The 26,331-nt window shown below is 61.3% G+C and overlaps 4 protein-coding genes across 13 annotated transcripts in view; 2 read left to right on the top strand and 2 right to left on the bottom strand.

The window, feature by feature from the left end:
• The window catches only part of THOC5 (THO complex 5), a 13,573-nt gene extending 9,963 nt beyond the window's left edge, over positions 1-3,610 (top strand). Inside the window, exons 14-21 of one of the 2 annotated variants that reach the window (XM_042023214.1) lie at positions 981-1,082; positions 1,176-1,272; positions 1,521-1,635; positions 2,335-2,438; positions 2,543-2,630; positions 2,737-2,852; positions 3,024-3,214; positions 3,392-3,610. In XM_042023214.1, coding sequence (XP_041879148.1) covers positions 981-1,082; positions 1,176-1,272; positions 1,521-1,635; positions 2,335-2,438; positions 2,543-2,630; positions 2,737-2,852; positions 3,024-3,214; positions 3,392-3,455 — 877 coding nt within the window. In that variant the 3' untranslated portion in view covers positions 3,456-3,610. The remainder of the gene's footprint in view (positions 1-980; positions 1,083-1,175; positions 1,273-1,520; positions 1,636-2,334; positions 2,439-2,542; positions 2,631-2,736; positions 2,853-3,023; positions 3,215-3,391) is intronic. The other variant, XM_042023224.1, reaches the window with a different exon arrangement.
• An 863-nt stretch (positions 3,611-4,473) lies between these two features.
• NEFH (neurofilament heavy chain) lies at positions 4,474-10,011 on the bottom strand. 4 transcript variants are annotated; one of them, XM_042023185.1, is made up of 5 exons: positions 9,219-10,011; positions 7,840-8,039; positions 7,029-7,153; positions 6,294-6,711; positions 4,474-6,251 (listed from the first exon to the last, which is right to left on the bottom strand). In XM_042023185.1, the coding sequence occupies exons 1-5, from the start codon at positions 10,009-10,011 to the stop codon at positions 4,977-4,979; spliced, it is 2,811 nt and encodes a 936-aa protein (XP_041879119.1). In that variant the 3' UTR covers positions 4,474-4,976. The 4 variants fall into 4 exon arrangements, with proteins under 4 accessions (XP_041879119.1, XP_041879126.1, XP_041879133.1 ...); XM_042023192.1 differs by having other exon boundaries at positions 4,474-6,335; positions 6,378-6,711; XM_042023199.1 differs by having other exon boundaries at positions 4,474-6,293; positions 6,378-6,711.
• Positions 10,008-10,994, bottom strand: LOC121662268 (translation initiation factor IF-2-like). The gene has a single exon (XM_042023238.1). It carries the CDS (start codon positions 10,953-10,955, stop codon positions 10,008-10,010), a length of 948 nt encoding a protein of 315 aa, XP_041879172.1. The 5' UTR covers positions 10,956-10,994.
• A 1,747-nt stretch (positions 10,995-12,741) lies between these two features.
• AP1B1 (adaptor related protein complex 1 subunit beta 1) overlaps positions 12,742-26,331 on the top strand; it is a 23,009-nt gene continuing 9,419 nt past the window's right edge. For 5 of the 6 annotated variants that reach the window (XM_042023166.1, XM_042023158.1, XM_042023150.1 and 2 more), the window contains exons 1-10: positions 12,742-12,814; positions 17,245-17,354; positions 18,488-18,550; positions 19,391-19,496; positions 21,978-22,113; positions 22,782-23,027; positions 23,795-23,985; positions 24,415-24,636; positions 25,642-25,762; positions 25,934-26,029. In XM_042023166.1, coding sequence (XP_041879100.1) covers positions 18,514-18,550; positions 19,391-19,496; positions 21,978-22,113; positions 22,782-23,027; positions 23,795-23,985; positions 24,415-24,636; positions 25,642-25,762; positions 25,934-26,029 — 1,155 coding nt within the window. In that variant the 5' untranslated portion in view covers positions 12,742-12,814; positions 17,245-17,354; positions 18,488-18,513. The remainder of the gene's footprint in view (positions 12,815-17,244; positions 17,355-18,487; positions 18,551-19,390; positions 19,497-21,977; positions 22,114-22,781; positions 23,028-23,794; positions 23,986-24,414; positions 24,637-25,641; positions 25,763-25,933; positions 26,030-26,331) is intronic. The other variant, XM_042023136.1, reaches the window with a different exon arrangement.

Genomic DNA, 26,331 nt, shown 5'->3' with positions numbered 1-26,331 from the left:
TGGAGCTCATCAGGCACTGATCCCCTGGGATCCAGGAGCCCTGCAGAACCTGGAGATCACTGGGCACCGATCCCATGGGATCCAGGAGCCCTGCAGAGCCCTCAGGCAGTGACCCCTCTGCTCTCGTGGGTCCAGGAGCCCTGCACAGCCCAAGCACCTTCCTCCTCCTCTCCTCTGCCATGACAATGCACAGTCAGGGAGTTTGGGAACCTCTCAGCAGTGCCAGGGCTGTCAGGAGCTGGGGGAAAGCCTCTCCTGCTGACACATTCAGCCTCCCTGCCACAGGCAGAGCCTGGCAGCTCCCTCACCTGACTGCTCCCGAGGTCACCTTGTCCTGAGCTCTGGAGATGCAGCTGCCTCTCCCTGTGCTCCCCAGAGCCTGCTGGAGCCTGACTGCTGTGAGGAGCAGCTGAAGTGGCAGCTTTGGGAGCCTGCCCGGGGAGCTCCCACCAGCTGCCAGCTCTCTGCTGGCTCTCCCTGGGACAGGGGGTGGGAGAGGCTGGGCTGGGCTTGCCTGGGAGCAGGTGCTGCCTCCCAGCCTGTCCCATATGCAGCCTCCTCATCCTTTTGGGGTTCTCTTCTTGCTGCAGACACCCCAAACCCTGTGTGACAGCAGCTGGAGATCCTGTGCAGGGCATTCCCTCCTTCCTGCTGCCCTTGGCTGTGTTACCCCAAACCAGGGAGGCTGTGCCTTGAGCCAGGCCCCAAATCCTGCAGCCCGTTGTGCTTGGTCGGGCTTGTGAGTACAGTCAGACATGAGGAATTTCATGGCACTGGAGGGAGCAGGAGCTGGTGCCCTGTGATTTCCATCTTCTCCCAGCCAGGGAGGAGACAGCTCTCCTTTAGGAGTGGAACTAGGGGAAAGTCATTCAGGTCTTGAGCTCATGGAGCTCTTAATCCCCTTCTCTGGGCTCGAGGGCTTTGTGGGGAGATGTGGAACCCAGGCTGCTGCTGATTCACCTCTCCCCTCTTTCTGCCAGGGACCTGCTCTCCCCAGACTCCCTCCTCAACTGCCTCTATCCAGGGGACCACGGGAGGAAAACGCCCAACCCGGCCAACCAGTTCCAGTTCGATAAAGTGGGGTGAGTGTCACCCAGGCCACAGCCATGAGGTCCTCGCCCCAGCACAGCAAATCCTCCCTGGCTTGATGTGACCCTTCCTCCTTGTCCCCACAGCATCCTGACCCTGAGTGACTACGTGACAGAGCTGGGACACCCCTACGTGTGGGTGCAGAAGCTGGGTGGCCTGCATTTCCCCAAGGATCAGCCTCAGGCATGGCACAAACCCCTCCCCTTTCCCCTGCTGAGGTTTGGGGTCCTGTCCTGTGCCCCTGCTGGCCCCAGCTGCTCCCAAACCATAAACTGGGACGGGCTGGGCTGGGTCTGTGCGTGGGGCCATGCTGATGTGTTGATGTCACACACGGCATAGTGCAAGCCCTGTCAGTGACACTGAGTGACCCAGTGGGTTTCTGTCCCTCTGGAGGGGTGGCTGCTGGGGACTGACATCCCTCCTGCCCACAGCACACGGTGGCTGCTGACAACTCCCTGAGTGCCAGCCACATGGAGCTGACGGTGAAGCTGCTCCGGAGCCGCCTGCAGTCCCGCCTGGCCCTGCACAAGCAGTTTGCATCCCTTGGTGAGTGCTGGGCTCCCTGCCCGTCCCTGAAGGCACAGGGCACAGTGACAGGGTCCTGCCAGGCCCCCCAGCCATCCCTGGGGACAGGGGTGCAGTGGCAGCATCCCCAAGCTCCAGGTGGCCGTGGTCCTGAATCCCAGTTACTCCACGCTGCTGCCCATCTTCAGCCAGTTCAACCTGAACTGGGAGGGAGAGTGGAACAGCAGCAATCACAGGAGAGGAGACATCAGCTGGCTGACGTCACCTTTGATGGGTGGCAGTGCCACCCTCAGCATTCCCAGTTGTTCCCTCTGCCCTTGGGAGTTGTAGGGATGAGGGAACTGCCCTATTTTGGGTGGCAGAGGAAGGCTCTGCCCCTTCTGGTGCCCAGCACCTTTTTGGGAATGGCCATCCCAGCGCTGGGAAGCGATTTGGGACGTGGTGGGAGGTGAAGTGCACACCCATGTGTGTTGTGTGCCTGTCAAGCAGCCCAGGGATCCAGTGGGATCGCAGTTTAAGGATCCCGTGGGATCGCAGCTCAGGGATCCAGTGGGATCGCAGTCTAAGGATCCCCTGGGATCACAGCCCAGGGTACCTGATGGAGCTGCTGAGGGATAAGGGCATCCCCAGGTCCCACTTTGGGAGCGTCCCCGCTGCAGGGCAGTGACAGAGCTGTGTCCCCAGCCCTGCCCTGCTCAGGGGCCCTGTCCTTGCTTCCAGAGCACGGCGTTGTGCCCATGTCCAGCGAGTGCCAGCAGCTCTTCCCGACCAAGATCGTCTCGCGCCTGGTGAAGTGGACAGCCATTCCCTACGAGGATTATGCCGTAAGCGCCGAGCACGAGGCTGAATCCCTCCCTTCCAGCTCCCTTCCAGCTCCTTTCCAGCTCCCACATGGCACTGGAGCCATCAGTCCTTCTCCTCCTCTCAGGAGCTGCCCTATACTAAGGATGTGATAGAGGCTGGCTTGGCTGAAGACACTCACCTCTACTACATGGCCCTGATAGAGAGGGGAACAGGTAGGCACCTTTCCTTCCCTTGGGAACTCCCAATCGCCATCCCAGGGCAGCTTCTGGGAGCCTCCATGGATAATCCACCCGTGGGTGATGCCTTTTCCTTGCTCAGCCAAGCTCCAGGCAGCCGTGGTGCTGAACCCCGGGTATTCCACGCTGCCTCCCGTCTTCAGCCTGTGCCTCAACTGGAAGGGAGAGCGGAACAGCAGCAACGACGACAACATTCGGGTACTGTGGGATGGGGGCACAGGGGCCTGCAGCACCCCTGCCTTTTTTGGGGGTGTTCCCAGCAGTTCTGTGTCTGTAACAAGGGAATGTTGGGGTGAGCTGGTGGCTGGACACGCCTGGGAATGCAGAGTAGAGATCCAAGCCTGTGCCGACCTCATCTCTGTTTTCCAGGCCATGGAGAGTGAGGTCAATGTCTACTACAAGGAGCTGTGGGGGCCCAAACCGGGCTACCAGCTCCTCACCAACCAGCTGCAGCGCCTGTGCATGGTGCTGGACGTGTACCTGGAGACAGAGCCCCACGATCCCAGTGTGGAGGGGCCCAAGGAGTTCCCCCAGGAGAAGATGTGTCTGCGCCTGGTCAGGTGGGAGCTGGCTGCGGGCTCAGGGTGCTGGCGGGGACTCTGGTGGCATTGCTGATGCCTGGAGCCAGCCTGGAAGCCTGTCCTGAGGGAATCTGCCCCCACAGCTGGGCAGTATCCCGGGGACTGGGCTTTTTCTGTGATCCCTGTGGGTCACAGCCTCTCCCTCTTCTCTTCCAGGGGTCCCCTGCGCCTGAAGCCCTTCAAGTTCAACTACCCCCAGGGGTTCTTCAGCCATCGCTGAGCAGCCCTGGGCATCACTCTGGGGCTCGTTCTCTCTGTGGAGGGAGTGTTCCCATCCTGACATTTCAGCTCCTTTTCCAAGATTCTGGGTTTTGTTTGAAGATTTTGTAGTCAAAGGGATTAAACTGAACTGAAGAAAAAATGTGTGGGTGCCTTGTCCGTGCAGAGGGCTGGGATGGCCGACCTGTGGGGGCTGCAGCAAGCCCTGTGTCCCATCCCTGGGCTCTGACGGCCTTTCCAGGGATGCTGCCTGCCTCCTCACTTCCCTCCCCTCCCCACCACGGGGACTGGGGAGCTGAGATGGCTAAAAACTGAGATGGCTAAAAATAGCCCTTTTCCAGAGCCCGCACTGCAGCCCCAGCCTGTCCTTGCTGCCTGGCTGCCATCCCATCGGCACCATCCCTGCATCCTGGGGGGCTTCTCTGCTCCCTGGCCTCGGAGGGGAGCACAGCAGGGTCCTGGGAGAGAGGCAGGATGAGGGTTGGGACATCCCAGCATCCTGGCTCGCCCTGCTTGGCATCAGGGAGTTGGGATGTGCCCCTTCCCCGGCACTGCTCCGTGTGGGGTCCCGGATTGGCAGAGCTGGGGTTCCATCCCCCCTCCCAAGGTCGCTGTCCCTCCTTCATCCCAGCTTCTCCCTGTCTCTCCTGGGAGTGATTTCTCCCCCAGAAGGGCTGACAGCCCCTCTCCTGCTCCCCCCAGCTGCTGCCCTCGGTGCAGTGCTGCAGTGCCAGGCTGCGCCGCAGCCCTTGGGTCAAACCAGGCTCCCCCAGTCCCTGAGGAGCCACGCTTTAAAAAAAGAAGGAAGGGAAAAGCCACACTGAAATCCTTTGGAAAGCACGGCAGGGCCGGCCCTGTTTCCATCCTCAGGGCACAGGGTCCTTCCTGCCTGCTGTGGGGTGTGTTTCCCCTCTGGAAAGCCCCGTGTCACCCAGCCCAGCCCTGAGTGACAGATCCCAGCCCCACATTCCCACCTTCCTTCCCCGTCCTCCCCCCAGGACGAGCCAGCAGAGCCGGGGTGTCTCCGTAAGCACTTTTATTTGGTTATTGCACAGAAAGCAAGTATCAGTGGGCTGAGGTTCCTGGTGCATCGGGTGTGTCCGTGAGCATTCCAGCAGCTCCCAGCCTCTCCCACCTCTGCCTGGAGGGACTGTCACCCCCCAGGGCAGGGCAGGACCCCCCAGCCCCCCACCAAGCAGCTACAGCTCTGCATTGCACTCATCCATCCATTGCACATACATTAAATAAATGCACTTAGAGGAGAAGGGCGGTGGGGTTCCCCCAGGGGTCCCCCCTCTTCTCCTGGGTTATAATTCAAGTGTTTAAATGTGGCGCTCAGCGAATATCACGTTCTGCGAGGGAAGCAATCGCCCACCCGAGGGGCTCTCACGGGCCTATTGCTAAGGGAAAGCCTGGCCTGGGGGCTCTGGGGGTCCCTGGGGTCCCACCCCGGGCCCAGCCGTCGGAGGGAGCGGAGCAGCTCCCATGCCCAGAGGTGCCTTTGGCGCCCGGGACTCTCCTGTCACTTCTTCCCCGGCGCCGGCTCTGGGGCTGTGCCCTCCTTGCTGGAGGGAGCCTCCACTTTGGGGGGGTCCTTACTGGCTTTGGGCTCATCTTTGGGTTTTGCTTTAGCTTTGGGTTCTTCCACCTTCTTGGGTTCCTCTGCTTTCTCCTTCTTGGGTTCCTCCACCTTCTCAGGCTCCTCTACCTTCTCCTTCTTGGGCTCCTCCGCCTTTTCTTTCTTGGGTTCCTCCGCCTTCTTGGCCTCCTCCACCTTCTTCTTGGGTTCTTCCACTTTCTTCTTGGGCTCCTCCACCTTCTCCTCAGCCTTTGGCTTCTCAGCCTCCTTGGTGGCCGCTTTGCTGACCTCCTGCTGAGGTTTTGCTGGAGCCTCCTCGGCCTTTCCCTCTTCAGCAGCTTTGGGGCTTGGCTTGGTGGCCTCTTTGGCCTGCGGAGCTGGAGGCTCCGGCACAGTGACTGCCTTCTCTTTGGGTTTCTCCTCTGCCTTGGCCGGGACGTCCTTCTTGGGAGCTTCCTCCTTCTTACCCTCCTCGGGCTTGGAGGGAGCCTTCACCTCCTTGGGCTGCTCCTCCTTGGCGGGGGCTTTTGGCTCCTTTGGAGTAGGGCTTGGCTCCTTGGCCGGGGCCACTTCCTTCTGTGGAGACTTGGCCTCGTCCTTCACGGGAGATTTGACTTTCTCTGGGGACTTCACGGCTGGGGCCTTGGCCTCCTCCTTAGAGGGGGTCGGGGGCTTCTCTGGGGGCTTCACAGCCGGGGCCTTGGCCTCCTCCTTAGAGGGAGTCGGGGGCTTCTCTGGGGATTTGACAGATGGGGGTTTGGCCTCCTCTTTTGCGGGAGTTGCAGGTGGCTCTGGGGACTTTGCAGCTGGGCTCTTGGCCTCTTCTTTAGAGGGGGCTGCGGGTTTCTCCGGGGACTTGACAGTCGGGGTCTTGGCCCCCTCTTTTGAGGGGGGTGCGGGTTTCTCTGGGGATTTCACTGTCGGGGTCTTGGCCTCATCCTTTGAGGGAGGTGCAGGTTTCTCTGGGGACTTCACTGTTGGGGTCTTGGCCTCCTCTTTTGAGGGCGTTGCTGGCTTTTCAGGGGATTTGACAGCTGGAGCCTTGGCTTCCTCCTTTGAGGGGGTTGGGGGTTTCTCTGGGGACTTCACAGCCGGGCTCTTGGCCTCCTCCTTTGAGGGGGTTGCAGGTTTTTCTGGAGATTTCACGACTGGGGTCTTGGCCCCCTCCTTTGAGGGGCTCGGGGGCTTTTCAGGCGACTTGACTGCTGGGGACTTGGCCTCCTCCTTTGAGGGGGACTCGGGTTTTTCTGGGGACTTGGCCTCCTCCTTTGAGGGGGACTTGGGTTTCTCTGGGGACTTGGCCTCCTCCTTTGAGGGCGACTCGGGTTTTTCTGGGGACTTGGCCTCCTCCTTTGCAGGAGACTTGGCCTTTTCTTCACCCTCTTCTTCAGCTTTCTCCTCTTCTTCTTCCTCCTCCTCCCCCTTCTCTTCAGCTTTTTCCTCTTCAGCCTCTTTCTCAGCCTCCTCCTCCTCTGTGACCTCCTCGGTCACCTGGATTTCCTCTGTCTGCTCCTCCACAATCACCGTCTCCTTCTCTGATTTTTCCACCACCTTGATCTTCTCCTCGCTCTTCACCTTGATGCTGGTGGGGATGCTGGGAGCCTTGGGGAGCACCTCGGGGTAGGAGAGCATCCCAATGCCAGTCTCGAGTCGATATTCCTCCCCTTCCAGGAGCTTTCTGCCAGGGAGAGACCAGAGCAGGGCACTCAGTGATGGTTTCTCATCTCCTCCTGTGACCAGGAGCTGCCAGCCATGTCCTGCAGCTCCATCTCCTTCCCTGCCCCATCCTGGATGACCCTCCTGCTCCTGTGGCCTGGGATGAGCAGGTTTCCTCGCCCTTCCCTCTACACACCCCTGGGCCACCCAGTTGAACATTGTCCACCATGGCTTTGGTGGATGGATGATTTTCTCACCAAAAAGAGCCCAGGTGTTAACGAGGGACCTTGAGCAGACCTGGCTGAGACCCCCCCACTCCTCCCCCTGCCCCCCCCGTACCTGTAGGCAGCAATTTCGATGTCCAGGGCCATTTTGACATTGAGCAGATCCTGGTACTCCCGGAGCTGAGCTGCCATCTCCCACTTGGTGTTCCTCAGCTCGCTGTCAAGCTGCTGGATGGTTTCCTGTGGGCACACAGAGCAATCATGGCAGGGGGACACATGACACAGTCCCCAGGAGCAGGGGGACACAGAGAACCCCTAAACTGTCCCCTGGTCTCCAGCACCAGCGTGTCCTCACAGAGGAGTCTGCAGCCACCTCCTCCTGCAGACACACAGGGAAGGGGACACAGCCAGGGCTTGTCCCAGGGTGTCCAGTTGCCTTGGAGGACCTGGCAGGAGCCCTGCGCCCCCGCAGCAAGGAGCTGCACTCCAGCTGAGCCCCTGGGCCACCCCCAGCACTCCCTCAGGCAGGGACAAGCTGTGGGAATGCTTCCAGGACTCAGGTGAGTCCAATGGCAACTAAACTCACCCTGCCACCAACGCAGCCCTCACTGCCTGGATCTGGGGGACAGGATGTGGCCTGAACCCTGGACACACTTCCATGGTGTTTGTGACCATCCTCACAGGCAGCTCAGCACCAGGCAGGGCCATGGGGCAGCTCCAGGGGTGCTGAAGGACACAACAGCCCGGACACCCCTCAGGCTCTGGGTTCCTGATCCCTGCGGGCTGGGGAAGGCCGGTTCTGACACAGCCCCGAGCATTTGCCACAGCTCACTCACATCCCTGAAGCCAAAACCCCAGCGCTCCTCCTCCCCAGCAGCTGGATGGTCCCTCCCCAGCCTGGGCTGCTGCCCACTGCGCCACGGTACCTGGTAGGACAGGACATCTGCATGATGGCGCTCCTCCGAGTCCTGCCTCTGCCTCTCCAGCGACTCCTGGGTCCCTTTGAGGGCTTCCAGCTCGGTGGTCTTGGCCTGGAGCTGCCGGCGGTACTCGGAGATCTCCTCCTGGGCCAAGCGCATGGCGTCCGTGTTCACCTTGGCCACCTCCGAGAGCTTGTCCAGCCTCACTGCAACGGGGAAAGGGGAAGCTGCAGGGCGGGAGGGAAGGAGGCTGCAGCCTCCCCTCCTCGGGGAAACTCCGATCTGTCCATGCCACACATCCCTGTCCTCTGCAAAGCCCTCCCAGGCTCCCTGAGCACTCTGCCTTCCCCACCCCTCGCTCCCTCTGTGCCGGGGAGTGAAGGAGGACAGGCAGGAAGAGCTCGGGGGGTGTTTCTGCCATCCTGGACTTCACCCGGTGCAGATCCTCGCCGCAGCCCCCGCCTCTCCTTCAGCTGTGCCACAGCCGCTGCCCCACCACGCTGCCCCCCCGCCGCATCCCAGACACGCCAAGCCCGGCCTGAGGCGGGGGGGTTTTGCCGCAGCGCCCTGCGGATACCCCAGGGGACGAGGAGGGGCACAGAAGGAGGGGACAGGAATGGGGAACACCGATCCTGCGGCTCCCGGGGTCGGCGCGGCCGCTGCCCGCGGTGCTGAATCGCCGCTGTCCGCGGTGCTGGACCCGCCCTGCGCGCCCGGGGGCTGAGTCTGGGGGTGCCGACCCCACCCCGCGCCCGTAGTGTCCCCCCCCCCCCCAAGAGCCCGCCCCCGCGGGGCCCCCCGCCACGCCGGGAGGGCGCGGCCCCGCCGCACCCCGGCGCCCAGCACTGCAAACACTCGCCCCGGCTGAGAGGGACCAGCACAACACCCTGCGGCATCGGGGCGGTCCAGCACCCTAAAACCCTGCGGGGTGCCGGGCCAGTGATCCTGACACTCTCCTCGAAACGCACTGCGGGGCAGAGGGGGTGTCGGGCAGCGCACCCGCAGGCACTGGAGGTCTGGTGGCAGGGATGGGGTCACCCTGAAGCCCTCCCAGGGCGCTGAATGTACGGGGGGGTCCCTGTACCCTCCTGGGGCGGGGGGACTCTAACGCCCTCCACGAGCACAATATATGGGGGTCCCTGCACCCTCCTGGGGCGTGGGTATCCCAACACCCTCCAGGAGCACAGCACAGATGGGAGGGGTCCCTGCACCTCCGGGGCTGGGGGCACCCTAACACAAAACAGAGAGCGGGGTGTCCCCGCATCCCTCGGGACTCCCTCGCCCCCCTTGTTCCAACCCCGCCCCGGAGCGCGGCAGCCCAGGGTGTCCCCGGGGAGGGACGGGGATGCTGCCGGCGCGTTCCGCGGCCGCACCCTCACACTCACCGCGGAACCACTCCTCGGCCTGCAGGGTGCTGCGGGTCGCCGTGCCCTCCAGCTGTGCGCGCAGGTCGCGGAGCGCGGCGGTGACGCCGGGGCGCAGGGATGCGGGGGGCTCGGCGGGCAGCTCGAGGCGCGCCCCGCGCAGCAGCGCTCCCACCTCGGCGCGGTGCTGCCTCCGCAGCAGCTCCGCCTCCTCCCGCAGCGCCCGGGCTCGCTCCTCCAGCGGCGCCCGCGCCCGCTCCTCCTGCGCCGAGCGCTGCGCCAGCCCGCGGGCCGCCGCCTCCAGCTCCGAGCGCTGCCGGGCCTCGTCCTCCAGCCTTCCCCGCAGCGCCGCCACGTCCTCGGCCAGGCGCGCCCGCTCCAGCCGCAGCTGCCCCTTCTCGGCGCCCAGGCGCAGCACGGTGCCCCGCATGTCCCGCAGCTCCCGCGCGTACAGCTCGCCCATGGCCGAGCGCCCCGCCTGCTGCTGCCGCAGCGCCGCCGCCTCGGCCGCCAGCGCCCGGTTCCGCTGCTCCAGCGCCCGCACCCGCTCGATGTAGCCGGCGAAGCGGTCGTTCAGCACCTGCAGCAGCTCTTTCTCGTTGCGCGCCCGTGGTTCGCCGTTCAGCGAGTCCAGGCTCTCGGTGGAGGACGCGGCCGCGCTGCCGCCGCCGCCCCCCGCGCCCCGCGCCCGTCCCACCACCGGGGCCGGCCACGAGTAGAAGCCGCTGGAGGCGGCGGAGCGCGGGGGAGCGCGGCTCGGCTCCTTGCGGAGCCCCCCCGGGGGGCCCAGCAGCGTCTCCAGCATGAGGCTCATGGTGACCCCCGCCCTCGCTGCGGCACCGGCGCGGCCGCCCGCTTTATAGGGCTCGGGGCGGCCGCTCCGCCCCGCCACCGGCAGCGGGGGTGGGCACCGGCACCGCCACCGGCACCGCCCCGCGCCGCCGCCGCAGCCCCGCGGGTGCGGGGGGACCCCGCTGCCACGCCCCGGTGGGGAGCGGGAGTCACAGGAGAAAGGAGCGGAACCCCTCTGGCAGGAGAATGGGGACCCCGGGGCGCAGCGGGAGCTCGGGAGCAGGAAACGGGACCCCCGGGAAGGGAGTGGAACCCCCGGGAATAGAGTGGGACCCCCGGCAAGGGAGGAGGGTGTGCCTCAAGGGAGAACACATCCCCCGGGGGGGGGAGCAGGACCACTGGGAGTAGAGAATGGGAGCCCCCGGAAGGGAGCAGGGGCACCCCAGGACAGAGTGAGGACCCCGTGGGAAGAGGGGAGCCCCTGAAGGGAGCGTGGAGAGTGGGATAAGAGGGATAGAGGGTGGCACCTTCAGAAAGAGAGGGGGGACCCCCGAGGACAGGGCCCCAGTGGGACCGTGGACACCCCGGGCAGAGAGAGGGATACCTGGGAACAGAGTGGCGTCCCCAGGAATAGAGAGTGGGACCCTGGGAAGGGAGTTGGGACCACCCAGGGCAGAGCAGGTCCCCACCTCGGTGTGAAGGAGAAAGGGGGGACTCCCGGGTGGCACAGACACCCCCTCCAAGGGTGGGATGGCAGGGCAGGGACCCTGGGGTGGGGATCAGTGACCAAACCCCCCCGCTTCGTGTCCCCCCGGGGGTCAGGCACTGATTGGGGCTGGGGGAGGTGAGTTTCTGCTGGCTGGGAAAGGGGGGGTGCCAGGAGGGTCCAGGGGGGGACAGGGGACACCCCTGCGGGATGCTGGGGGGCTGCAGGCAGGGAGGGGGTGAGAGGGCCAGGTCTGCCATCGTGGCTGGGAAGGGGATGGGGATGGGGATGGGGACGGGGACGGGAACAGGGACGGGGATGGGGAAAGGGACGGGGACGAGGACAGGGATGGGGATAGGGACGGGGATGGGGACAGGGACGGGGATGGGGATGGGGATGGGGACGGGGACAGGGACAGGGATGGGGATAGGGATGGGGATGGGGACAGGGACAAGGATGGGGATGGGGAAAGCGACAGGGACGGGGATGGGGACAGGGACGGGGATGGGGACAGGGATGGGGATGGGGACGGGGACAGGGACAGGGACAGGGATGGGGATGGGGACAGGGATGGGGATGGGGATGGGGATGGGGATGGGGACAGGGACAGGGATGGGGACAGGGACAAGGATGGGGATGGGGAAAGGGACAGGGACGGGGATGGGGACGGGGAAAGGGACAGGGACGGGGATGGGGACAGGGATGGGGATGGGGACAGGGACGGGGATGGGGACGGGGACGGGGATGGGGGGTGTGACCCCCCCCAAGATCTGCCCTTGGGACCCGGACATGCACGGGCGGCCCGGCCAATCAGCACTCGGGTACCATCCAACCAATCAGCACTCACAGACTGCCCGGCCAGTCAGCCCCTACGGGCCAGTGGCCAATCAGCACAGCTGCTGCCCAGCCAATCAGCACACACAGAGCTCAACCTGTGGGCAGGTGCTGACAGCTCAGCCAATCAGCAGCCAGGCCCACAGATCCCAGCCAATCGACACACAGGCCCATAGATCCCAGCCAATCAGCAGGCAGGCCCATAGATCCCAGCCAATCAGCAGGCAGCTGCAGTGATCCCAGGCGCAGCCATGGCGTCCCCGCTGTCCCCCACAGCTGTCCCGTGTGGGAGCAGGGTGCCACCACATCCCTCATCCCTCAAAAGTCATGGAAGCAGGTCCGGGAGCAGCCAGGATGCACCAGGAGGGGGAGGGAGGCTGAGCCCCCCCAGCCTCAGCCAGGCCGCTGGTGACACGTCCTCGGCAAGTGTTGGGGACATGGGGCCAGCAGGCACTGGCCACCCTGAGCAGCTCCGTGCCCGCCCTGCTCCCGCCGGCCACCACGAGTGACCCGCTCCTGGCCACTCGCCACCAGCCCGGGGCCATGGGGGTTACCCATGGGGGGGGACAGGCGATGCCCCAAGCGGTCCTTCCCACCCTGTAGCCCCCCAGGAGTGGGGACACCCGGCTCAGAAAGGGGACACAGCCTATGCAGGGTGTGACCCCTGTCCCCAAGCTCTGTCCCCCTCCTTCCATCCCAATCCCTGCAGTGTCTCCTGTCCCCATCCCCTGCCCTGTCTCTCTCCCTATGCCCTGTCCTATCCCTGTGTGCTGTCCCACTCCCTGTGGTGTCCCCTGTCCCTACACCTCTCTGCCCCATAACCTCTCTCCCTATCCTGCACCTTTATCCCATGTCCCCATGCCCTGTCCCCATCCCTGTCCCCATGCTTTGTCCCTATCCTTCTTCCCATCTCTTCTCCCATTCCTGTCCCTGTCCCATTCCCTGTTCCAACTCTTGTCCCCATTCCTATCCCCATCCCCAGTCCTATCCCGTCACCTATCCCCAGCCCCTGTCCCCATTCCATGTCCCCATCCCTCTCCCCATTCCTGTCTCCATCCCTGTCCCCAGTCCTGTCCTGTTCCCTCTCCCCGTCCCCTATTCCTATCCCCTGTCCCCAATCCTGTCCCGTCCCTCTCCCGTCCCTCTCCCGCCCCGCTCCCGTTCCCGTTCCCAGCCCCGCCCCTCCCGTCCTGGCCCCGCCCCGGCCCCGCCCCCGCGTTGGCCCCGCCCCGCCCCGGAAGCGCTCCCCGCTCCTCAGTTCCGGTGGCGGCGGCGGCGGCGGCAGGTACGGACCGGGCCGGGCCGGGGGCTGAGCCGGGACCCGCAGGGCCGCGCCGGGACCCGCGGCTGCTCCTGCTCCGGGCGCCTTCCCCGAGCTCCGCCCGTGCGCAGCCGGGACGGGCCCCTCGCCGGGGTTCGGGCCGCGCCGCGTCCTTCTGGGCCCGGGCCCCTCCCGCCCCCCGACCCGAGCTGTGTCTCCCCTCTGCCCCTCCGGGACCGGCTGTGTCCCCGTCCTGACCCTTGGCCCGACCTCCGCCTGGCCCCGGGGCCGGGCTGTGTCCTCCTGCCCCGGGCTGTGTCCCTGTTCTGACCCCGTGTCCCCGGGCTGTGTCCCCTCCCGTGTCCCGGGCTGTGTCCCCGGGCTGTGCCCCCATCCTCCCCTCCTCGGCCCGGGCTGTGTCCCTCTCCCACCCCCGGCTGGGGCACACGGGGGTCCCCCCATCCCGCAGCCTCCCCCGGGCCAGAGCCGTGTCCCGCCTGTCCCGGCGCTGCCCTCCCGGCTCTGTCCCGGAGGGATCGCCCCGGAGTCTGCTGCCCTCCCCGGCACCCCGGGCACCGTGTCCCGGTCACAGCCAGAGCCCCGATGGGCACCGCGCTGGGGGCAGGACCCTCTGTGAGGGCTGGGGGCACGTGGTGACCCCTTTACCCACCTCAGGGCATGGCACATCCGTGGGGTAAAGTCTTGGCTCTGCATGGAGTAAGCTGGGAGCTGGGCATGGAGGAGACAGGGAGGCAGCTGGGCTGATATCCTGTGCTCGCTGCCTCCTCCGTGGGGATTTTAGGGAGAAAAGCCCCAAACTGGATAAAAAGGAGCTGGGAGACAGCTCCAGCCTGAAGGAGCCGTGTTGGAGGTGGTGGTGATGGTGTTCTTGCAGGTGTTCTGTGTGGAGTTCCCCAGAGTTTTAACTCCTGTCAGGCGCTCAGCTGGGGTTTTGTGTTTGCTCTCTCCTGAGGTGACAGAAAATGGGATAAGCCTCGGATGAGCAGTTGGATCAGTCTGCTTTGTGGCTCCCACACCCATTTGTGGGGTCAGACTACCAGGCTGAACAGGCTTTGGGACCCTGAGGGGCTTTCCAGAGGTGTTGGGCCTTGCTTGGATCAAGCCAGGCTGGGAATTCCATGGCAGGAGTTGTCCAGCCCTGCAGAACCTGGCTTTCCCAGGAGGAGAACATCCCCTCTGCCATGGGAACCTGATGCTGTGTCCAGAACAAGGTCCTTGGTGTCCCTGAGGACACTCAGCTGGAGTTTGAGGGGAGCCCCTGTGGGTGCCATCCCTGTTCAAGGTGATTAAAAATCCCCCCAGCTCTCAGAGCACAGTGCTTTGGGATGGGATGCTGGCAGTGTGTACTGCAGGGGACACTTCAGGATTGTCCTTTTTCCTTTTTCCCTGAGTTTATTCCCAATGACTGGTTGATGGATCGGTTGCAGCTCATTTGCTGGTGCCACTGCTTTGGATCTGCCACGATTTTGGGCACTTTGCTGATGGCACAGTGAGTTTGGCAGGGCTCCTACCCCCGAGTTATCCAAGAGGCCCCTTGTTTGATGGAGATGGAGCCTTTTGGAAGGCTCTGGGGTTGGTCAGTAACAGGTTTGGGAGGATGTGGATGGGTTGGTCCTGGTTGGGATGCAGCAGAATCGCAGCCCTGCGCTGCTGCAGGGCCGAGTTGGAGCAAACACTGGCTCCTGTTATGGCAGTTATAGGAAAAATATCTTACTGGGAATGTGTGTGGGGCTGGTGTGAGCCCCTGGGGGTTTGTGGCAGCCTGGCAGAGGTGGGATGAGCACGGGGATGGGCGCTGTGCCCATGGCTGTAGGATGGGATTGCCAGGAAACGCCGCTGTGAGTAGCGAGGGATCAGCACAAGGCTCTTTTTGGGTTTTATATCCTCAGCCTCTGGTTCTGTTCTTCCACTCTGGGCTGTTTCTCTCCCCTCTCTGGTGTCTGGGCCAGCTCCTGGGGTTTATCCGTAGGGCAGGGATGTGCTCGGAGCTGTGGGGAGCCATCACCACCTCAGCCCTGCCTGGCCTCTGCACTGCCCTGGACCTGCCTCACGCCAGCAGGGGACAGTTATGTGATTCCCCATGGCTCCAGTTACCCATTAATTTTTTAGAGTCTTCCTTAATTCCCTTAATTGTGCCACCTTGGCCCTCAAGTGCTTCATTTCCAGCTGCGGTGTTTGCTCGTGGGAGTTTCCTTTCCCCACTAACCTCCAGCTGCCCCTCTGTTTTCCAGGTGAGCCCTTTCCTAGGAACTTCCCCTTTGAGTTCCTGCTCCTTTCTTCTCTCCTTGCCTTTAGGTGCCAGCCTGTCCCCCCTGAATTCCAGCTGGAATATGAGTGCAGGGATGAACCTCCTGCCTTTGCTCCCTTCCTTCCTTCTGGAGACCTGGGTCAGGGTGGGGAGATCAGAGCTCTGGCAGCTGGTGAACTCCTGGTCTGGGCTGTCACAGGGTCTGGGAAGACCTGGGAGCTGTGGTGGGCTGGGATAACCGGGAATTTGGGATGTTTTGGGCATGGTTAAAGGCTGCATCCCAGCCCTGGCAGTGGGTCTGTGTTGGTGGAAGCTGGAAGTGAATCCAGAGGAGGCCACAGAGCTGCTCCAAGGGCTGGAGCCCCTCTGCTCTGGAGCCAGGCTGGGAGAGCTGGGGGTGCTCACCTGGAGAGGAGAAGGCTCCAGGGAGAGCTCAGAGCCCCTTCCAGGGCCTAAAGGGGCTCCAGGAGAGCTGGAGAGGGACTGGGGACAAGGCATGGAGGGACAGGACACAGGGAATGGCTTCCCACTGCCAGAGGGCACGGATAGGTGGGATATTGGGCAGGAATTGTTCCCTGGGAGGGTGGGGAGGGGCTGGGATGGAATTCCCAGAGAAACTGTGGCTGCCCCTGGATCCCTGGCAGTGTCCCAGGCCAGGTTGGAAATTGGGGCTTGGAGCAGCCTGGGATAGTGGAAGGTGTCCCTGCCATGGCAGGGGGTGGGATGGGATGAGCTTTAAGGTCCCTTCCCACCCAAACCATTCCATGGTTCTGTGAAAGTCTCTGGTCAGCAGCATCTCAGCCTTCAAGGATGGAGGAATTGTCCTAAAACGGGGTGATAAAAGTAGCAGAAGAAAGGAGTTTTCCTCCGCTCTCCATAAGAGGAAATGAGCAGCACCAGCAATGGCTCATTTGGCATTGGTGTCATTCCCAGGAACCCATGGGCAGCACCCACCTCGGTGGGAAGCACAGTGGATGTGTTTGTTGTTGTATTTTTGGTTTAGGAGCCTCTTACCTCCCCAGGATAGCTGAATTTGGGATCTGCTGGCGTGGCAGTGGGAAAAATGGGATGGCTGAGCTCTGCCATGTCCCTGAGCCGGAGGCTTGAGAGGCTCAGGAGAGCAGCACTGCTGTGGCTTGTGTGGAGTTGTGGAATTTAGTCCTGTGGAGTGAATAAAATCAGGGATAAGAGGCTTTGGGGAGCCCCTTTTTGCCAGCAGTTGCCAGGGGAGGCTGTGGGTTTGTGCCACTACCAAAACCTGTCCGAAAACCAGACCTGAGGAGCCCAAACTGGGTGTGGGGGAGCTCTGGGTGCTTCCCTCCAGCAGCTTCCAGATCCTTACAGACACTTAACTCCTTGAATCCCATTTAAAACAAGTTTGGCGTGAGGATGGGGTAAAACCTGAGCCACCACAAGGTCAGGGGTGGTTGATCTCCTTTGTTTCGTTGCTTGCATCCTGCTTTTTGTGAGTGAGGAGCTGCTCCACGCAGCCTCTCCCTGGGAGATCAACCTGGAAAGGAGCTGGGTGGGAATTGCTGGAGCTGAGGGAGCAAACAGCTTCTCTCAGCTCCCAGCTCTGCACCACACGGTTGCATCCTTCAAACCAGAGCCAGGCAGCAGCGCTGGCCCACGCCCAAGGGCTGAGCTGTGGGAATTCACCTGCGGCGCTGGCAGCCAGCCCTGCCTCGTCACCCTGGGGGACCCACAGGGTGCAGGGTGCTGGGGTTTGGCAGCTGTGTGCATCGCCTCATCACCCTGCTCCAGGCCCCGGGGTGCTTCCTGCCAGTGTGAGGAGCGAGGGGTGCGCCTTCGTTCCCGAGCCGGAGGAGCCGCTTTCCTTCTCGGAGCTGCTGCAGGGCTTCAAGGAGCGGGGAGGATGGGTGGTTGTCTGAGCCTCTGAAATCAGTGAGGTTTTGGGTGGCTGAACTCCACTTTGGTGGGGTTGTGGATGGAAAAACCACAGGCTGTGCTTTCCCTGGGCTCTGGGAAAGCGGGAAGCTGCAGGGAAGTGGCCGGTGTGATTCATGGCTCTGAGCTGCCTGCAGAAATTCCCTGCTCGGCTTCAAGTTTGCTTTCCAGGCACTTCTGCAGAGCAGGGCTGAGTGTGAGCCAGGTCCTGGAATCGGAGGGACTGCAGCGAACCCTCTTTCCTTCCTTACTTCCTTCCTTCCTCCCTGTCTGGCAGGACAGGATCTGCAGTGAGGTGCAGAGAGCTGCGGCGCAGCCCGGAGCTCCCGCTGTTCCCTGGAGAGCCATCGACTTAGTGGGATAAAAAAGGCTCTGAATCAGTCACAGGTAACCGAGGCAGGGAGGAGTGTCCTGTCTCGCCAGGGGCAGGGCTGTGGGAGCGTGCTGACAGCCTTCCCCCTCTGGAACAGCACCGGGATCACGCTGCCAGCCCCCAGAGCAGCCCCAAACCCACACGAACTCCTTCCCTTTTACTCCCTGCCAAGCCATGTGCTCTGCCCAGCGTGCTCAACCCCCAGATTTCATCCAGATTTTCTTTTTATCCCTGCTGGGGATCCCTCTTCAGTTGGACAGGGAACAGAGGACACAGTTTCTCTGTGCTCCTGCTGCGTTTGGCTTTCAAGATGCTCATTTGCATTTTAAACCCATCCGCGAGCTCTTTTTTTTTTAATCTTTTTTTTTTTTTTCCCACTTGGCTTTGCTTCCCGTGCTCCTGCCCCTCCAAAACAGCAAGGCCACTGCAGGCTTTCAAGGACAAGCCTCTGGTTCCTTTCCTGTTGAAGGAAAGCTGGGAAAAGCAGCCCTAAAAGCCAAATCCCCGCTGACCTTTCCGAAGGGCTGCACATCGCCTTCCTCAGCCTGCCAAGCCCTAAATCTGCCCTAAACTGCCTGAATTATATAACGGAGCCTCGAGTGCTGGGCGGAAACCTTGCACCCTTGGAATTTAAAGCAACCCTGCTGGAGCAGGGATGGTTTCTGGAAGAGGCTCCCTTTGATCTGGCAGATTCGTGCCCCTGGGCTGCGCTGTCCCGTTGAGCTGAACCTCGGGTTTGGCTCGGTTCCTCTCCCCAGCCCAGAGCTGTTCCCTGTGTAGGTGTGAGGGAGGGCTGGGAGTGAGTTTTCCCTAAGAAAGCGTTTTTTTAGATGAGGAGAGGCGAATCCAGGGGGGATCAGTGAGCCCCTGCTGCCCGGCTCTGTGCAGGGTGGGATGAGCAAAGCCAGGGCTGCAGCCCTGGAATCTTCAGTGATTCCCTTCCTCCTCCACATCCTCTTTGGAGAACCAGCTGATTCCCCACCATGGCAGAGCTGCGAGGTGCTCACCCTCCCTTAGGGATTGGGACTCTTCCTATGAGATCCCAAACTCTTTCCCTCCCCTGGTTTTTCCTTCCCGGAGCTCTCCATAACGATCCCAGGAAGGGAATTATCAACCCTGAACCTCTGTGCTCTGCCTCTCCTCCCAGGGCCGTGCCGCTGGCTGGAGACCACCATGACGGACTCCAAGTACTTCACCACCACCAAGAAAGGTAAGGGAAGGAGCAGGAATATCACAATTCATCCCCAAATCACCAGTTGGTTCTTACACCTTTCTAAACCAGGCAGGGAGGGTTGGGAAGCTCCCGTGGGAATGCCCTGAGCCCCTGTGGGATGCTGTGGCTGACACCACACCCTGCTCCTCACTGCCAGCCTGCTGTGGGGTCAGGACACTTTGTCCCCTGAGCCTGGCCAGGGCTGGTGGCAGCTGGTGATCGGCTTTAGCGGCTCAGGAGCTCCCCTGGGCAGCACTCAGGGCCTTAAGCACTCTCCAGAGCAAGGAATTAATGCGGAGAGAAGCCGTGTGGCATCTCCCTCTTCAATCTGCCGGCCCAGGAGGGAATAAGGAGCTCAGCATGGCCTCAGGAGGGCAGGAGATGGTGCCCTGGGCTGGGGGATTGCTGCCACAGGCAGGGAGAGATTTGGGAGCCATCCTCCCTTGGATGAGCTTGAGGAGCAGTGCCCAAAATGCATCTGCCATCATCCCTGGGAAGGGTAGGGCCTCCTGGGGCTGGGATAAGCACCCCACAGCCAAAAATACCCTCTGCATAATCCCATCCAGTGCCCGTGGGGTGCTTCTGGCTTCTGCAGCATCTCCCATCCCTGTGGGGCTGGAGGAGCCACAGGGATTCACCAGGAGGGTTGTCTCCATTCCCATGGATGAGAGCTGAGCCCCCAGGACAGCCCCAGCCCTCAGTGAGGTGCTGGGGAAGTTAAATCCCTCTTTTAGCGGGTGGCAGAGGATCCCTGGCGTGCAGTGGGTGCTCACCCAGCTGAAGGCTGGGATGCCCCTTCCACCAACCCCTGAGCTCCCACTTTTCCCGGTTTTCCAGGGGAGATATTTGAGCTGAAAGCTGAGCTCAACAGTGACAAGAAGGAGAAGAAGAAGGAGGCTGTGAAGAAGGTGATCGCATCCATGACTGTCGGCAAGGACGTCAGGTGTGTGCTGGGGCTGGCTCATGGAATATCCCAAGTGGGAAAGGACCTACAGGGATCATCCAGCCCAGCTCCTGCCCTGCCCAGACACCCCAACAACCCCAGCCTGGGCATCCCTGGCAGCGCTGTCCAAACGCTCCTGGAGCTCTGGCAGCCTCGGGGCCGTGCCCATTCCCTGGGCAGTGCCCAGCAGCCTCTGGGGGAAGAACCTTTTCCTAAAATCCATCCTAAACCTCCCCTTTCCGTTGTTCTCCCTGGTGCCCAAGCCAAACCCTTTTGGGCTTTTGGGTTCCCTTTTTCCCCCCTGTTGCTTCCAAGGGAGTTTCCATGCTGCTTTTCCCCTCGGGATTCACCCAGGTGTGCTCCTGGCCGCAGCTCTACCTCCTGGAGTGCAGTTTGTGTCCACGTGGCCACCTGGCAGGTGGGGGCTCTCCTGGCTTTGGTTGTAATCTGGCTAAGAGAGGATTGGTCTCGCTGCCAGCTCAGTTTGTTGGGATTATTCCCACTTCCTTCATGTGTTACTAAAAACAAGCAGGACCCCCTCGGAGCCGTTGGGGCTTGGATGCTGATAAGCCTTTTACAGCCTCTCCAGTCCAAAAGGTCAGGCTGCTGCTGTTCCTGCTTCCCTTTTTCCCTCTGGCTGAGCTGCACGTGGCCCCTTCCTTCTGCCTTTTCCTGCACGGACCCGTCCCAGCACAGGCAGCATCAGCAATTTGGATTTCACGGTGCATTTGAGAGGAAGTGGAGGGAAAGCACATTCAGGGTTGGGAGAACTGGGGCATCCCTGGCTCCCAGAGCAGCAGCAGCAGCAGGGAGTGTCCGTGTTGGGACCACTGTGGAGATCCCATGGATGTGGCAGGAGCTGCCAGTACTTGAAGGGGGCTTAAAAAAAAAAGGGAGAACAGGTTTTTACGTGGACAAATAGTGACAGGCCAAGGGGGAATGGCTTTAAACGAAAAGAGATTTAGATGGGATTTTGGGAAGGAATTGTTCCCTGGGAGGGTGGGGAGGGGCTGGGCTGGAATTCCCAGAGCAGCTGTGGCTGCCCCTGGATCCCTGGCAGTGTCCAAGGCCAGGCTGGACATTGGGGCTTGGAGCAGCCTGGGACAGTGGAAGGTGTCCCTGCCCATGGCAGGGGTGGAACTGGATGAGCTTTAAGGTTCCACGATTCCCAAACCTTTCCACGATGCTGTGGCTGTGTCAGCGCATTGTTTTGGTGTGTGCCTGTTTTAGGCTGCAGGGAAGCAGTTTGCTGAGTTCACTGCTCCCCAGGAGGTGCCAGCAAAGCCCGGTTTAGCCCGGGGTGAGACCAGCCCAGGTGGGTGGCAGCTCTGCAAAGCCCAGCTCCCTGGATTTAGGGGGACCCTGGGTTTGATCCTGTCAGGGCTGGCTGGGTTTGCGGAGGTGGAGAAGCTCCCAGGAGCCACGGGACATCTGTCAGGGTGGGATAACCCCTGTGTTAGCCCTTGATTGCCTCCCCTGGGGTGGTTGAATTGTCTAATTGGTCTGTGTTTGGATGAAGCAGCATCTCTGGTGTCCCCCAGCTCTGGGATGTTTGGGGAGGGGAAGCCCCAGCTCCGTGCAGGGAGCTGATCCACTCCATTCCCCTCCACCCCAGTGGAGCATCCCAGTGCTCAGGACTCCCCCAGGGGAGTGGGGCTCTTCTTCTTTATGCACCCATGATGGTGCATGAAATAATGGAATATCCTGAGTTGGAAGGGATCTACAAGAGTCATCCAGTCTAGCTCCTGGCCCTGCGCAGGAGACCCCAACAACCCCACCCTGTGCCTGAGAGAATTGTCCAGCACTTTTTCCCAGGGCAGTGGATGTGCCCTGGAGTGGGGATGCAGCACAGCCATGTTGGGAAAGCTCAGTTTTGGTCCATCAGGCTGGTTTTGATACAGATTCATACAAAAAAATCCACATGGTATGGGCAATTCAGCCATTTCTGCTGCAGGGTGGGCTCAGCTCGTGGAATCATGGAATGGTTTGGGTGGGAAAGGGTCCTTAAAGCCCATCTAATCCACCCCCCTGCCATTGGCAGGGACACCTTCCACTATCCCAGGCTGCTCCAAGCCCCAATGTCCAGCCTGGCCTTGGGCACTTCCAGGGATCCAGGGGCAGCCACATGTGCTCTGGGAATTCCACCCCAGCCCCTCCCCACCCTCCCAGGGAACAATTCCTTCCCAATATCCCATCCAGCTCTGCCCTCTGGCACTGGGAAGCCATTCCCTGTGTCCTGTCCCTCCATGCCTTGTCCCAAGTCCCTCTGCAGCTCTCCTGGAGCCCCTTTAGGCCCTGGAAGGGGCTCTGAGCTCTCCCTGGAGCCTTCTCCTCTCCAGGTGAGCACCCCCAGCTCTCCCAGCCTGGCTCCCAGGAGAGAGCTGGCTTCCCCTGCCTTTAGGAGTGGGTTTTCCATGGGAAGGGGGATCCCACAGGCGGCGTGGCCGTGTCCTGCCCTCACAGAGCTGCTCTGCGTTCCAGCGCTCTCTTCCCGGACGTGGTGAACTGCATGCAGACGGACAACCTGGAGCTGAAGAAGCTGGTCTACCTCTACCTGATGAACTACGCCAAGAGCCAGCCCGACATGGCCATCATGGCAGTGAACACCTTCGTGAAGGTGAGGGGACAGGGGACACCATGTGCCAGGTCACCGCGCCAAGCTGCAACTCAGGGAGAGTGGGCAGCTTTCCAAAGCCTCTCCCTGCTGGAGGAGGGGCTCTCCAAGCTCTAGGAAACGGATTGAGTTTGTCCAGTAATGCAGAAATGCAGTTTTTGGCAGCTGTGCTGTGCCACTCGCTCTGTCAGGGGTGTGGGCAGCTCCCGTGATCGAGAGCCGTCATGTGAATTTATGTGCTGAGAGATCCCTCATGATCTTCCCGTTGGAGTTGGGGATTGAAGAGTGCGTTAGGAGCCAGGATATTGCCAAATCACTCAGTGAAGAGGCCTGCTGGGCTTTACAAGGAGTTTGGGCTTTGTAGGGAGGATAAACCCCACATCATAATCCCAATGTGTCTGTTTCTGACATCAGGCTGGGTTCAGCTACCTGCTATAAGTGATGTGGGATTCCTGGGGGGAATGAGGAGTTCTGGGAGTGAGGATTGGTGGCGTTGGAATTCAGTGGGTGCAGGACAAGAGGGAAACTTCTCTTGGGTGACTCGTTCTCAAGAGCAGAGCATAAAAACCTCAGGATCTGAACCCAAATCCTCCTGGAGGACCTGAACCCACCAGAGGTAACCTGTGATTCGAGGAGCCCAGGCTACCCAACCTCCCCTCTCCTCCCTGCAGGACTGTGAGGACCCCAACCCGCTGATCCGGGCTCTGGCCGTGCGGACCATGGGCTGCATCCGGGTGGACAAGATCACGGAATATCTGTGCGAGCCCCTGCGGAAGTGCCTCAAGGACGAGGACCCCTACGTGCGCAAGACGGCCGCCGTCTGCGTGGCCAAGCTGCACGACATCAACGCCCAGCTGGTGGAGGACCAGGGCTTCCTGGACACCCTCAAGGATCTCATCTCAGACTCCAACCCCATGGTGATCGTTTTTTGCCTTCTCCGCCTTCCCTTCATCCGAGTGGCAGTGACCGCTCTCCCATCGTGTTCGCATCCTACTCCCTTCCTCCCAGACTCACTCCCAGCCTCTCTTTTTTGGTGTTAACAAACCACTTTTGGGGAATTCTTGCTTGTCAGGACCGCAGGCCGTGTTCCCTGTCCTATAACCCTGTCTCCTGGACGGTGGGTTTCTCCCATCCCTTGGCAGTGTGTTATTCCTCTGTTCCCAGTGGGAAGGAGGCTGCTCCAGCTGGCTGGGAGCAGGGGGAAGCTGGTGCTTGGTTCTGATCCTACACAGCCAGTGGCTTTTGCCTCTGGTTCTCCTGGCAGCTGGGCTTTGGCTTCCCTCCCTTTCCCCAGGCATGAGGAACTTTAAAACCACCTTTCCCCAGGTTTTATCTTCCCACAGCCTTCCCTGCTTTCCAAGTCTTACCCTGGGTGTAGCATTGAGCCCAGGAGCTGTGTGGAAAGCTCTGGGGCTCCTTGGAGCTGCCTTGGAGCTGGGGAAGGGGAGCTGGGCACAGAGCCAAGGCTGCCTCCCATGGAACATGTGGGAGCTGCTGGAGATGCGGCGTGGGTGGCGGGAGCGTGCCGGTGGGGATGGCTCATCCACCTCCCTCGGATCTGCTGGGGGGAAGGAGAAGCTGGAGGCCAGATGTGGGTGGAATGTGAGAGTTTGGCAGTGAGGAGGCAGCTCATCCCCTCACACCACATTTGGCGTCACCAATCCGTGTCCTGTCCCCCTGGCAGGTGGTGGCCAACGCGGTGGCGGCGCTGTCGGAAATTGCGGAGTCTCACCCCAGCAGCAACCTGCTGGACCTCAACCCCCAGTCCATCAACAAGCTGCTCACGGCCCTCAATGAGTGCACCGAGTGGGGCCAGATCTTCATCCTGGACTGCCTGGCAAACTACATGCCCAAGGATGACCGGGAAGCACAGAGGTGAGGGGACACTGGGCTGGAAAGGGGAGGGGACAGGCAGGCCCTGGCACTGCCCCTTCTCCTCTGAGGAGCATCTTCATCTTCCTGACCCTGCTGCAGGAGGTGGGACAGCAGGCATCTGCTGGAGCTGTGCCTTGGGCACAGCCATCTGGAGCCTGCCTGGTCCCGTAGCGAGTCCTGGCACTGGGATTGTGCTCCTTGAGCTGCTTAAAATGTGGCTGCAGGGGACAACAGGCCCCAAACGGGGTCACCGCCAGAGGGTTCTGGGGAATAACCTTCACTGGGGCATTCAAGAGCCAGTTCAGCCTCTTTGGGAAGGTCCCAAGTGCTGCTCAGCTTTCCTATGAGTCCTTCCTCCATGCTGGCGGGAGTTTTTCAGCAGGAGGAAGGGCTGGGATCATTTCCTTTCCCTCCTGCTCGCCCCGGCAGCATCTGTGAGCGGGTGACACCGCGGCTGTCCCATGCCAACTCTGCCGTGGTGCTGTCGGCCGTCAAGGTGCTGATGAAGTTCATGGAGATGCTGTCCAAGGACCTGGATTATTATGGCACTCTCCTGAAGAAGCTGGCCCCGCCACTGGTCACTCTGCTGTCCGCAGAGCCCGAGCTGCAGTACGTGGCCCTCCGCAACATCAACCTCATTGTGCAGAAAAGGTGGGTGTCCAGGTGTCCCCTCTTTGCCACAGGTGCTTCAGTCCCTCTGTCACAACCCATCCTGTGGGGTGTTTTCTTCTCTGTTATTTAAAATCCAAGGAGAGTCATGGAATCATGGAATGGTTTGGTTGGGAGGGATCTTAAAGCTCATCTCATCCCACCCCCTGCCATGGGACACCTTCCACTAGATCAGCTTTGCTCCAAGTCACATCCAAGCTGGTCTTGAGTCAGTCAGGTGGGGGAATGAGCAGGGAGCTAAGCTGGGATCTCCAGTTTAATGTTTCCTTTAATTTAATTTATTCTTTATTTGGGGCAGCAAAGGATGGCAAAGCCAAAAGCTGTGAGACTTTGGAGTAGTCACTCCCATGTCTAGGGAGGGATTTTTGTGCTGCCAGCTGCTTTCTCCACAGTTGTCCTCTTTGAACAAGTGCTCAGAGTCCTTTTGTCCCTTTGCTGATCTAAAATCCTGGTGGGCAGGAGGTGGCCGAGGCCCCACACGTGTGCCTGGAGCAGGAGTGGCAGCTGGAGAGCCCCAGCCCACTCAGATGATTTGTCCTCCTCCCAGTCAGCGCCGTGGTCGTCTCTTAAAAATAGCAGCAATTTCTGGGAGAAGTGGAAAGCAATTAGTGTCCCTGGGAGTGGGAATGGGGAAGGCAGCTTGGAGCTGGACCTGGCCTAGCTCTTTCCCAGCTTAGAGGGAGGGTGAGCTGGTGAGAAAGGTCCAGCCTAGCCCTGGGGTCTGGATTTGTGTCCCTGCTCCCACTAAAATGTCCCTTCCAGCCTTGGCAGGACAAACATCTCCTGTTGCCTCACGTCTGGCCCGTGTTTGTGACAAGGTTGTGCTCTGTCCCCTACGTGCCAGCAAAGGGGAGCCAAGGGACAGAATCCTGGGGGATAATCATCATGATTCAGATTCCTTGGCATTGAGTAGGCCCCCAAAACCTTGGGATTGTGGTGGAAGTGAGTGCACGCCCCCCCCCCAACGCTGCCTCTCGCTGCCCCCAGGCCCGAGATCCTGAAGCACGAGATGAAGGTGTTCTTTGTCAAATACAACGACCCCATCTATGTCAAACTGGAGAAACTGGACATCATGATCCGCCTGGCCTCCCAGGCCAACATAGCTCAGGTCAGCAGCTGGGCCTGGGGCATCCAGGGGTATCCAAATCGCAGCCCCAGCGCTGCGGGATGCGGCCGGGAGCAGCCGTCCCCCCCATCCTGCTCGTGCTGGGTCACTGCCCTGCTCTCCTGGTGGCTTTTCCTTGCTGCCAGGCTCTCACTGCACTGTGCCATCCCTCAGGTGCTGGCAGAACTGAAGGAATACGCCACGGAGGTGGATGTGGATTTTGTCAGGAAGGCGGTGAGAGCCATCGGCCGCTGCGCCATCAAGGTGGAGGTGAGGGCTGGCACACGGCGGGGCTGGGCAGGGCAGCACTTTCCAGCACGTGGTGGGCATCTCATCCCCCAGGAATTTGCAAGCTGGAGCCTTCCCAGGCCTGGGGATGAGCCGTGATTGTTCCACAGGGATCACGTGGGGTGTCAGGAGGGTATTCACTAAGGAGCTGCTTTGGGATCCCTGCCTGAAGCAGAGCCAGCAGCTCTGCCTGATGAATTAATGCAGTGGCTGATGCCAGTGGCTTGCTGGGGGCCAGAGTGGGACTGGCAGGGAGCTGATCCCCTCCCGAGGGGTTGGGGGGG

This window comes from Corvus kubaryi, unplaced genomic scaffold, assembly GCF_017639235.1.
Source record: "Corvus kubaryi isolate FWS band 111438036 unplaced genomic scaffold, C.kubaryi_AGA036_p1.0 127, whole genome shotgun sequence".
In the NCBI taxonomy this organism is placed as follows: Eukaryota; Metazoa; Chordata; class Aves; order Passeriformes; family Corvidae; genus Corvus; species Corvus kubaryi.
Note: the sequence above shows the minus strand (reverse complement) of the source record. Positions and strands in the feature narration are given on the sequence as shown.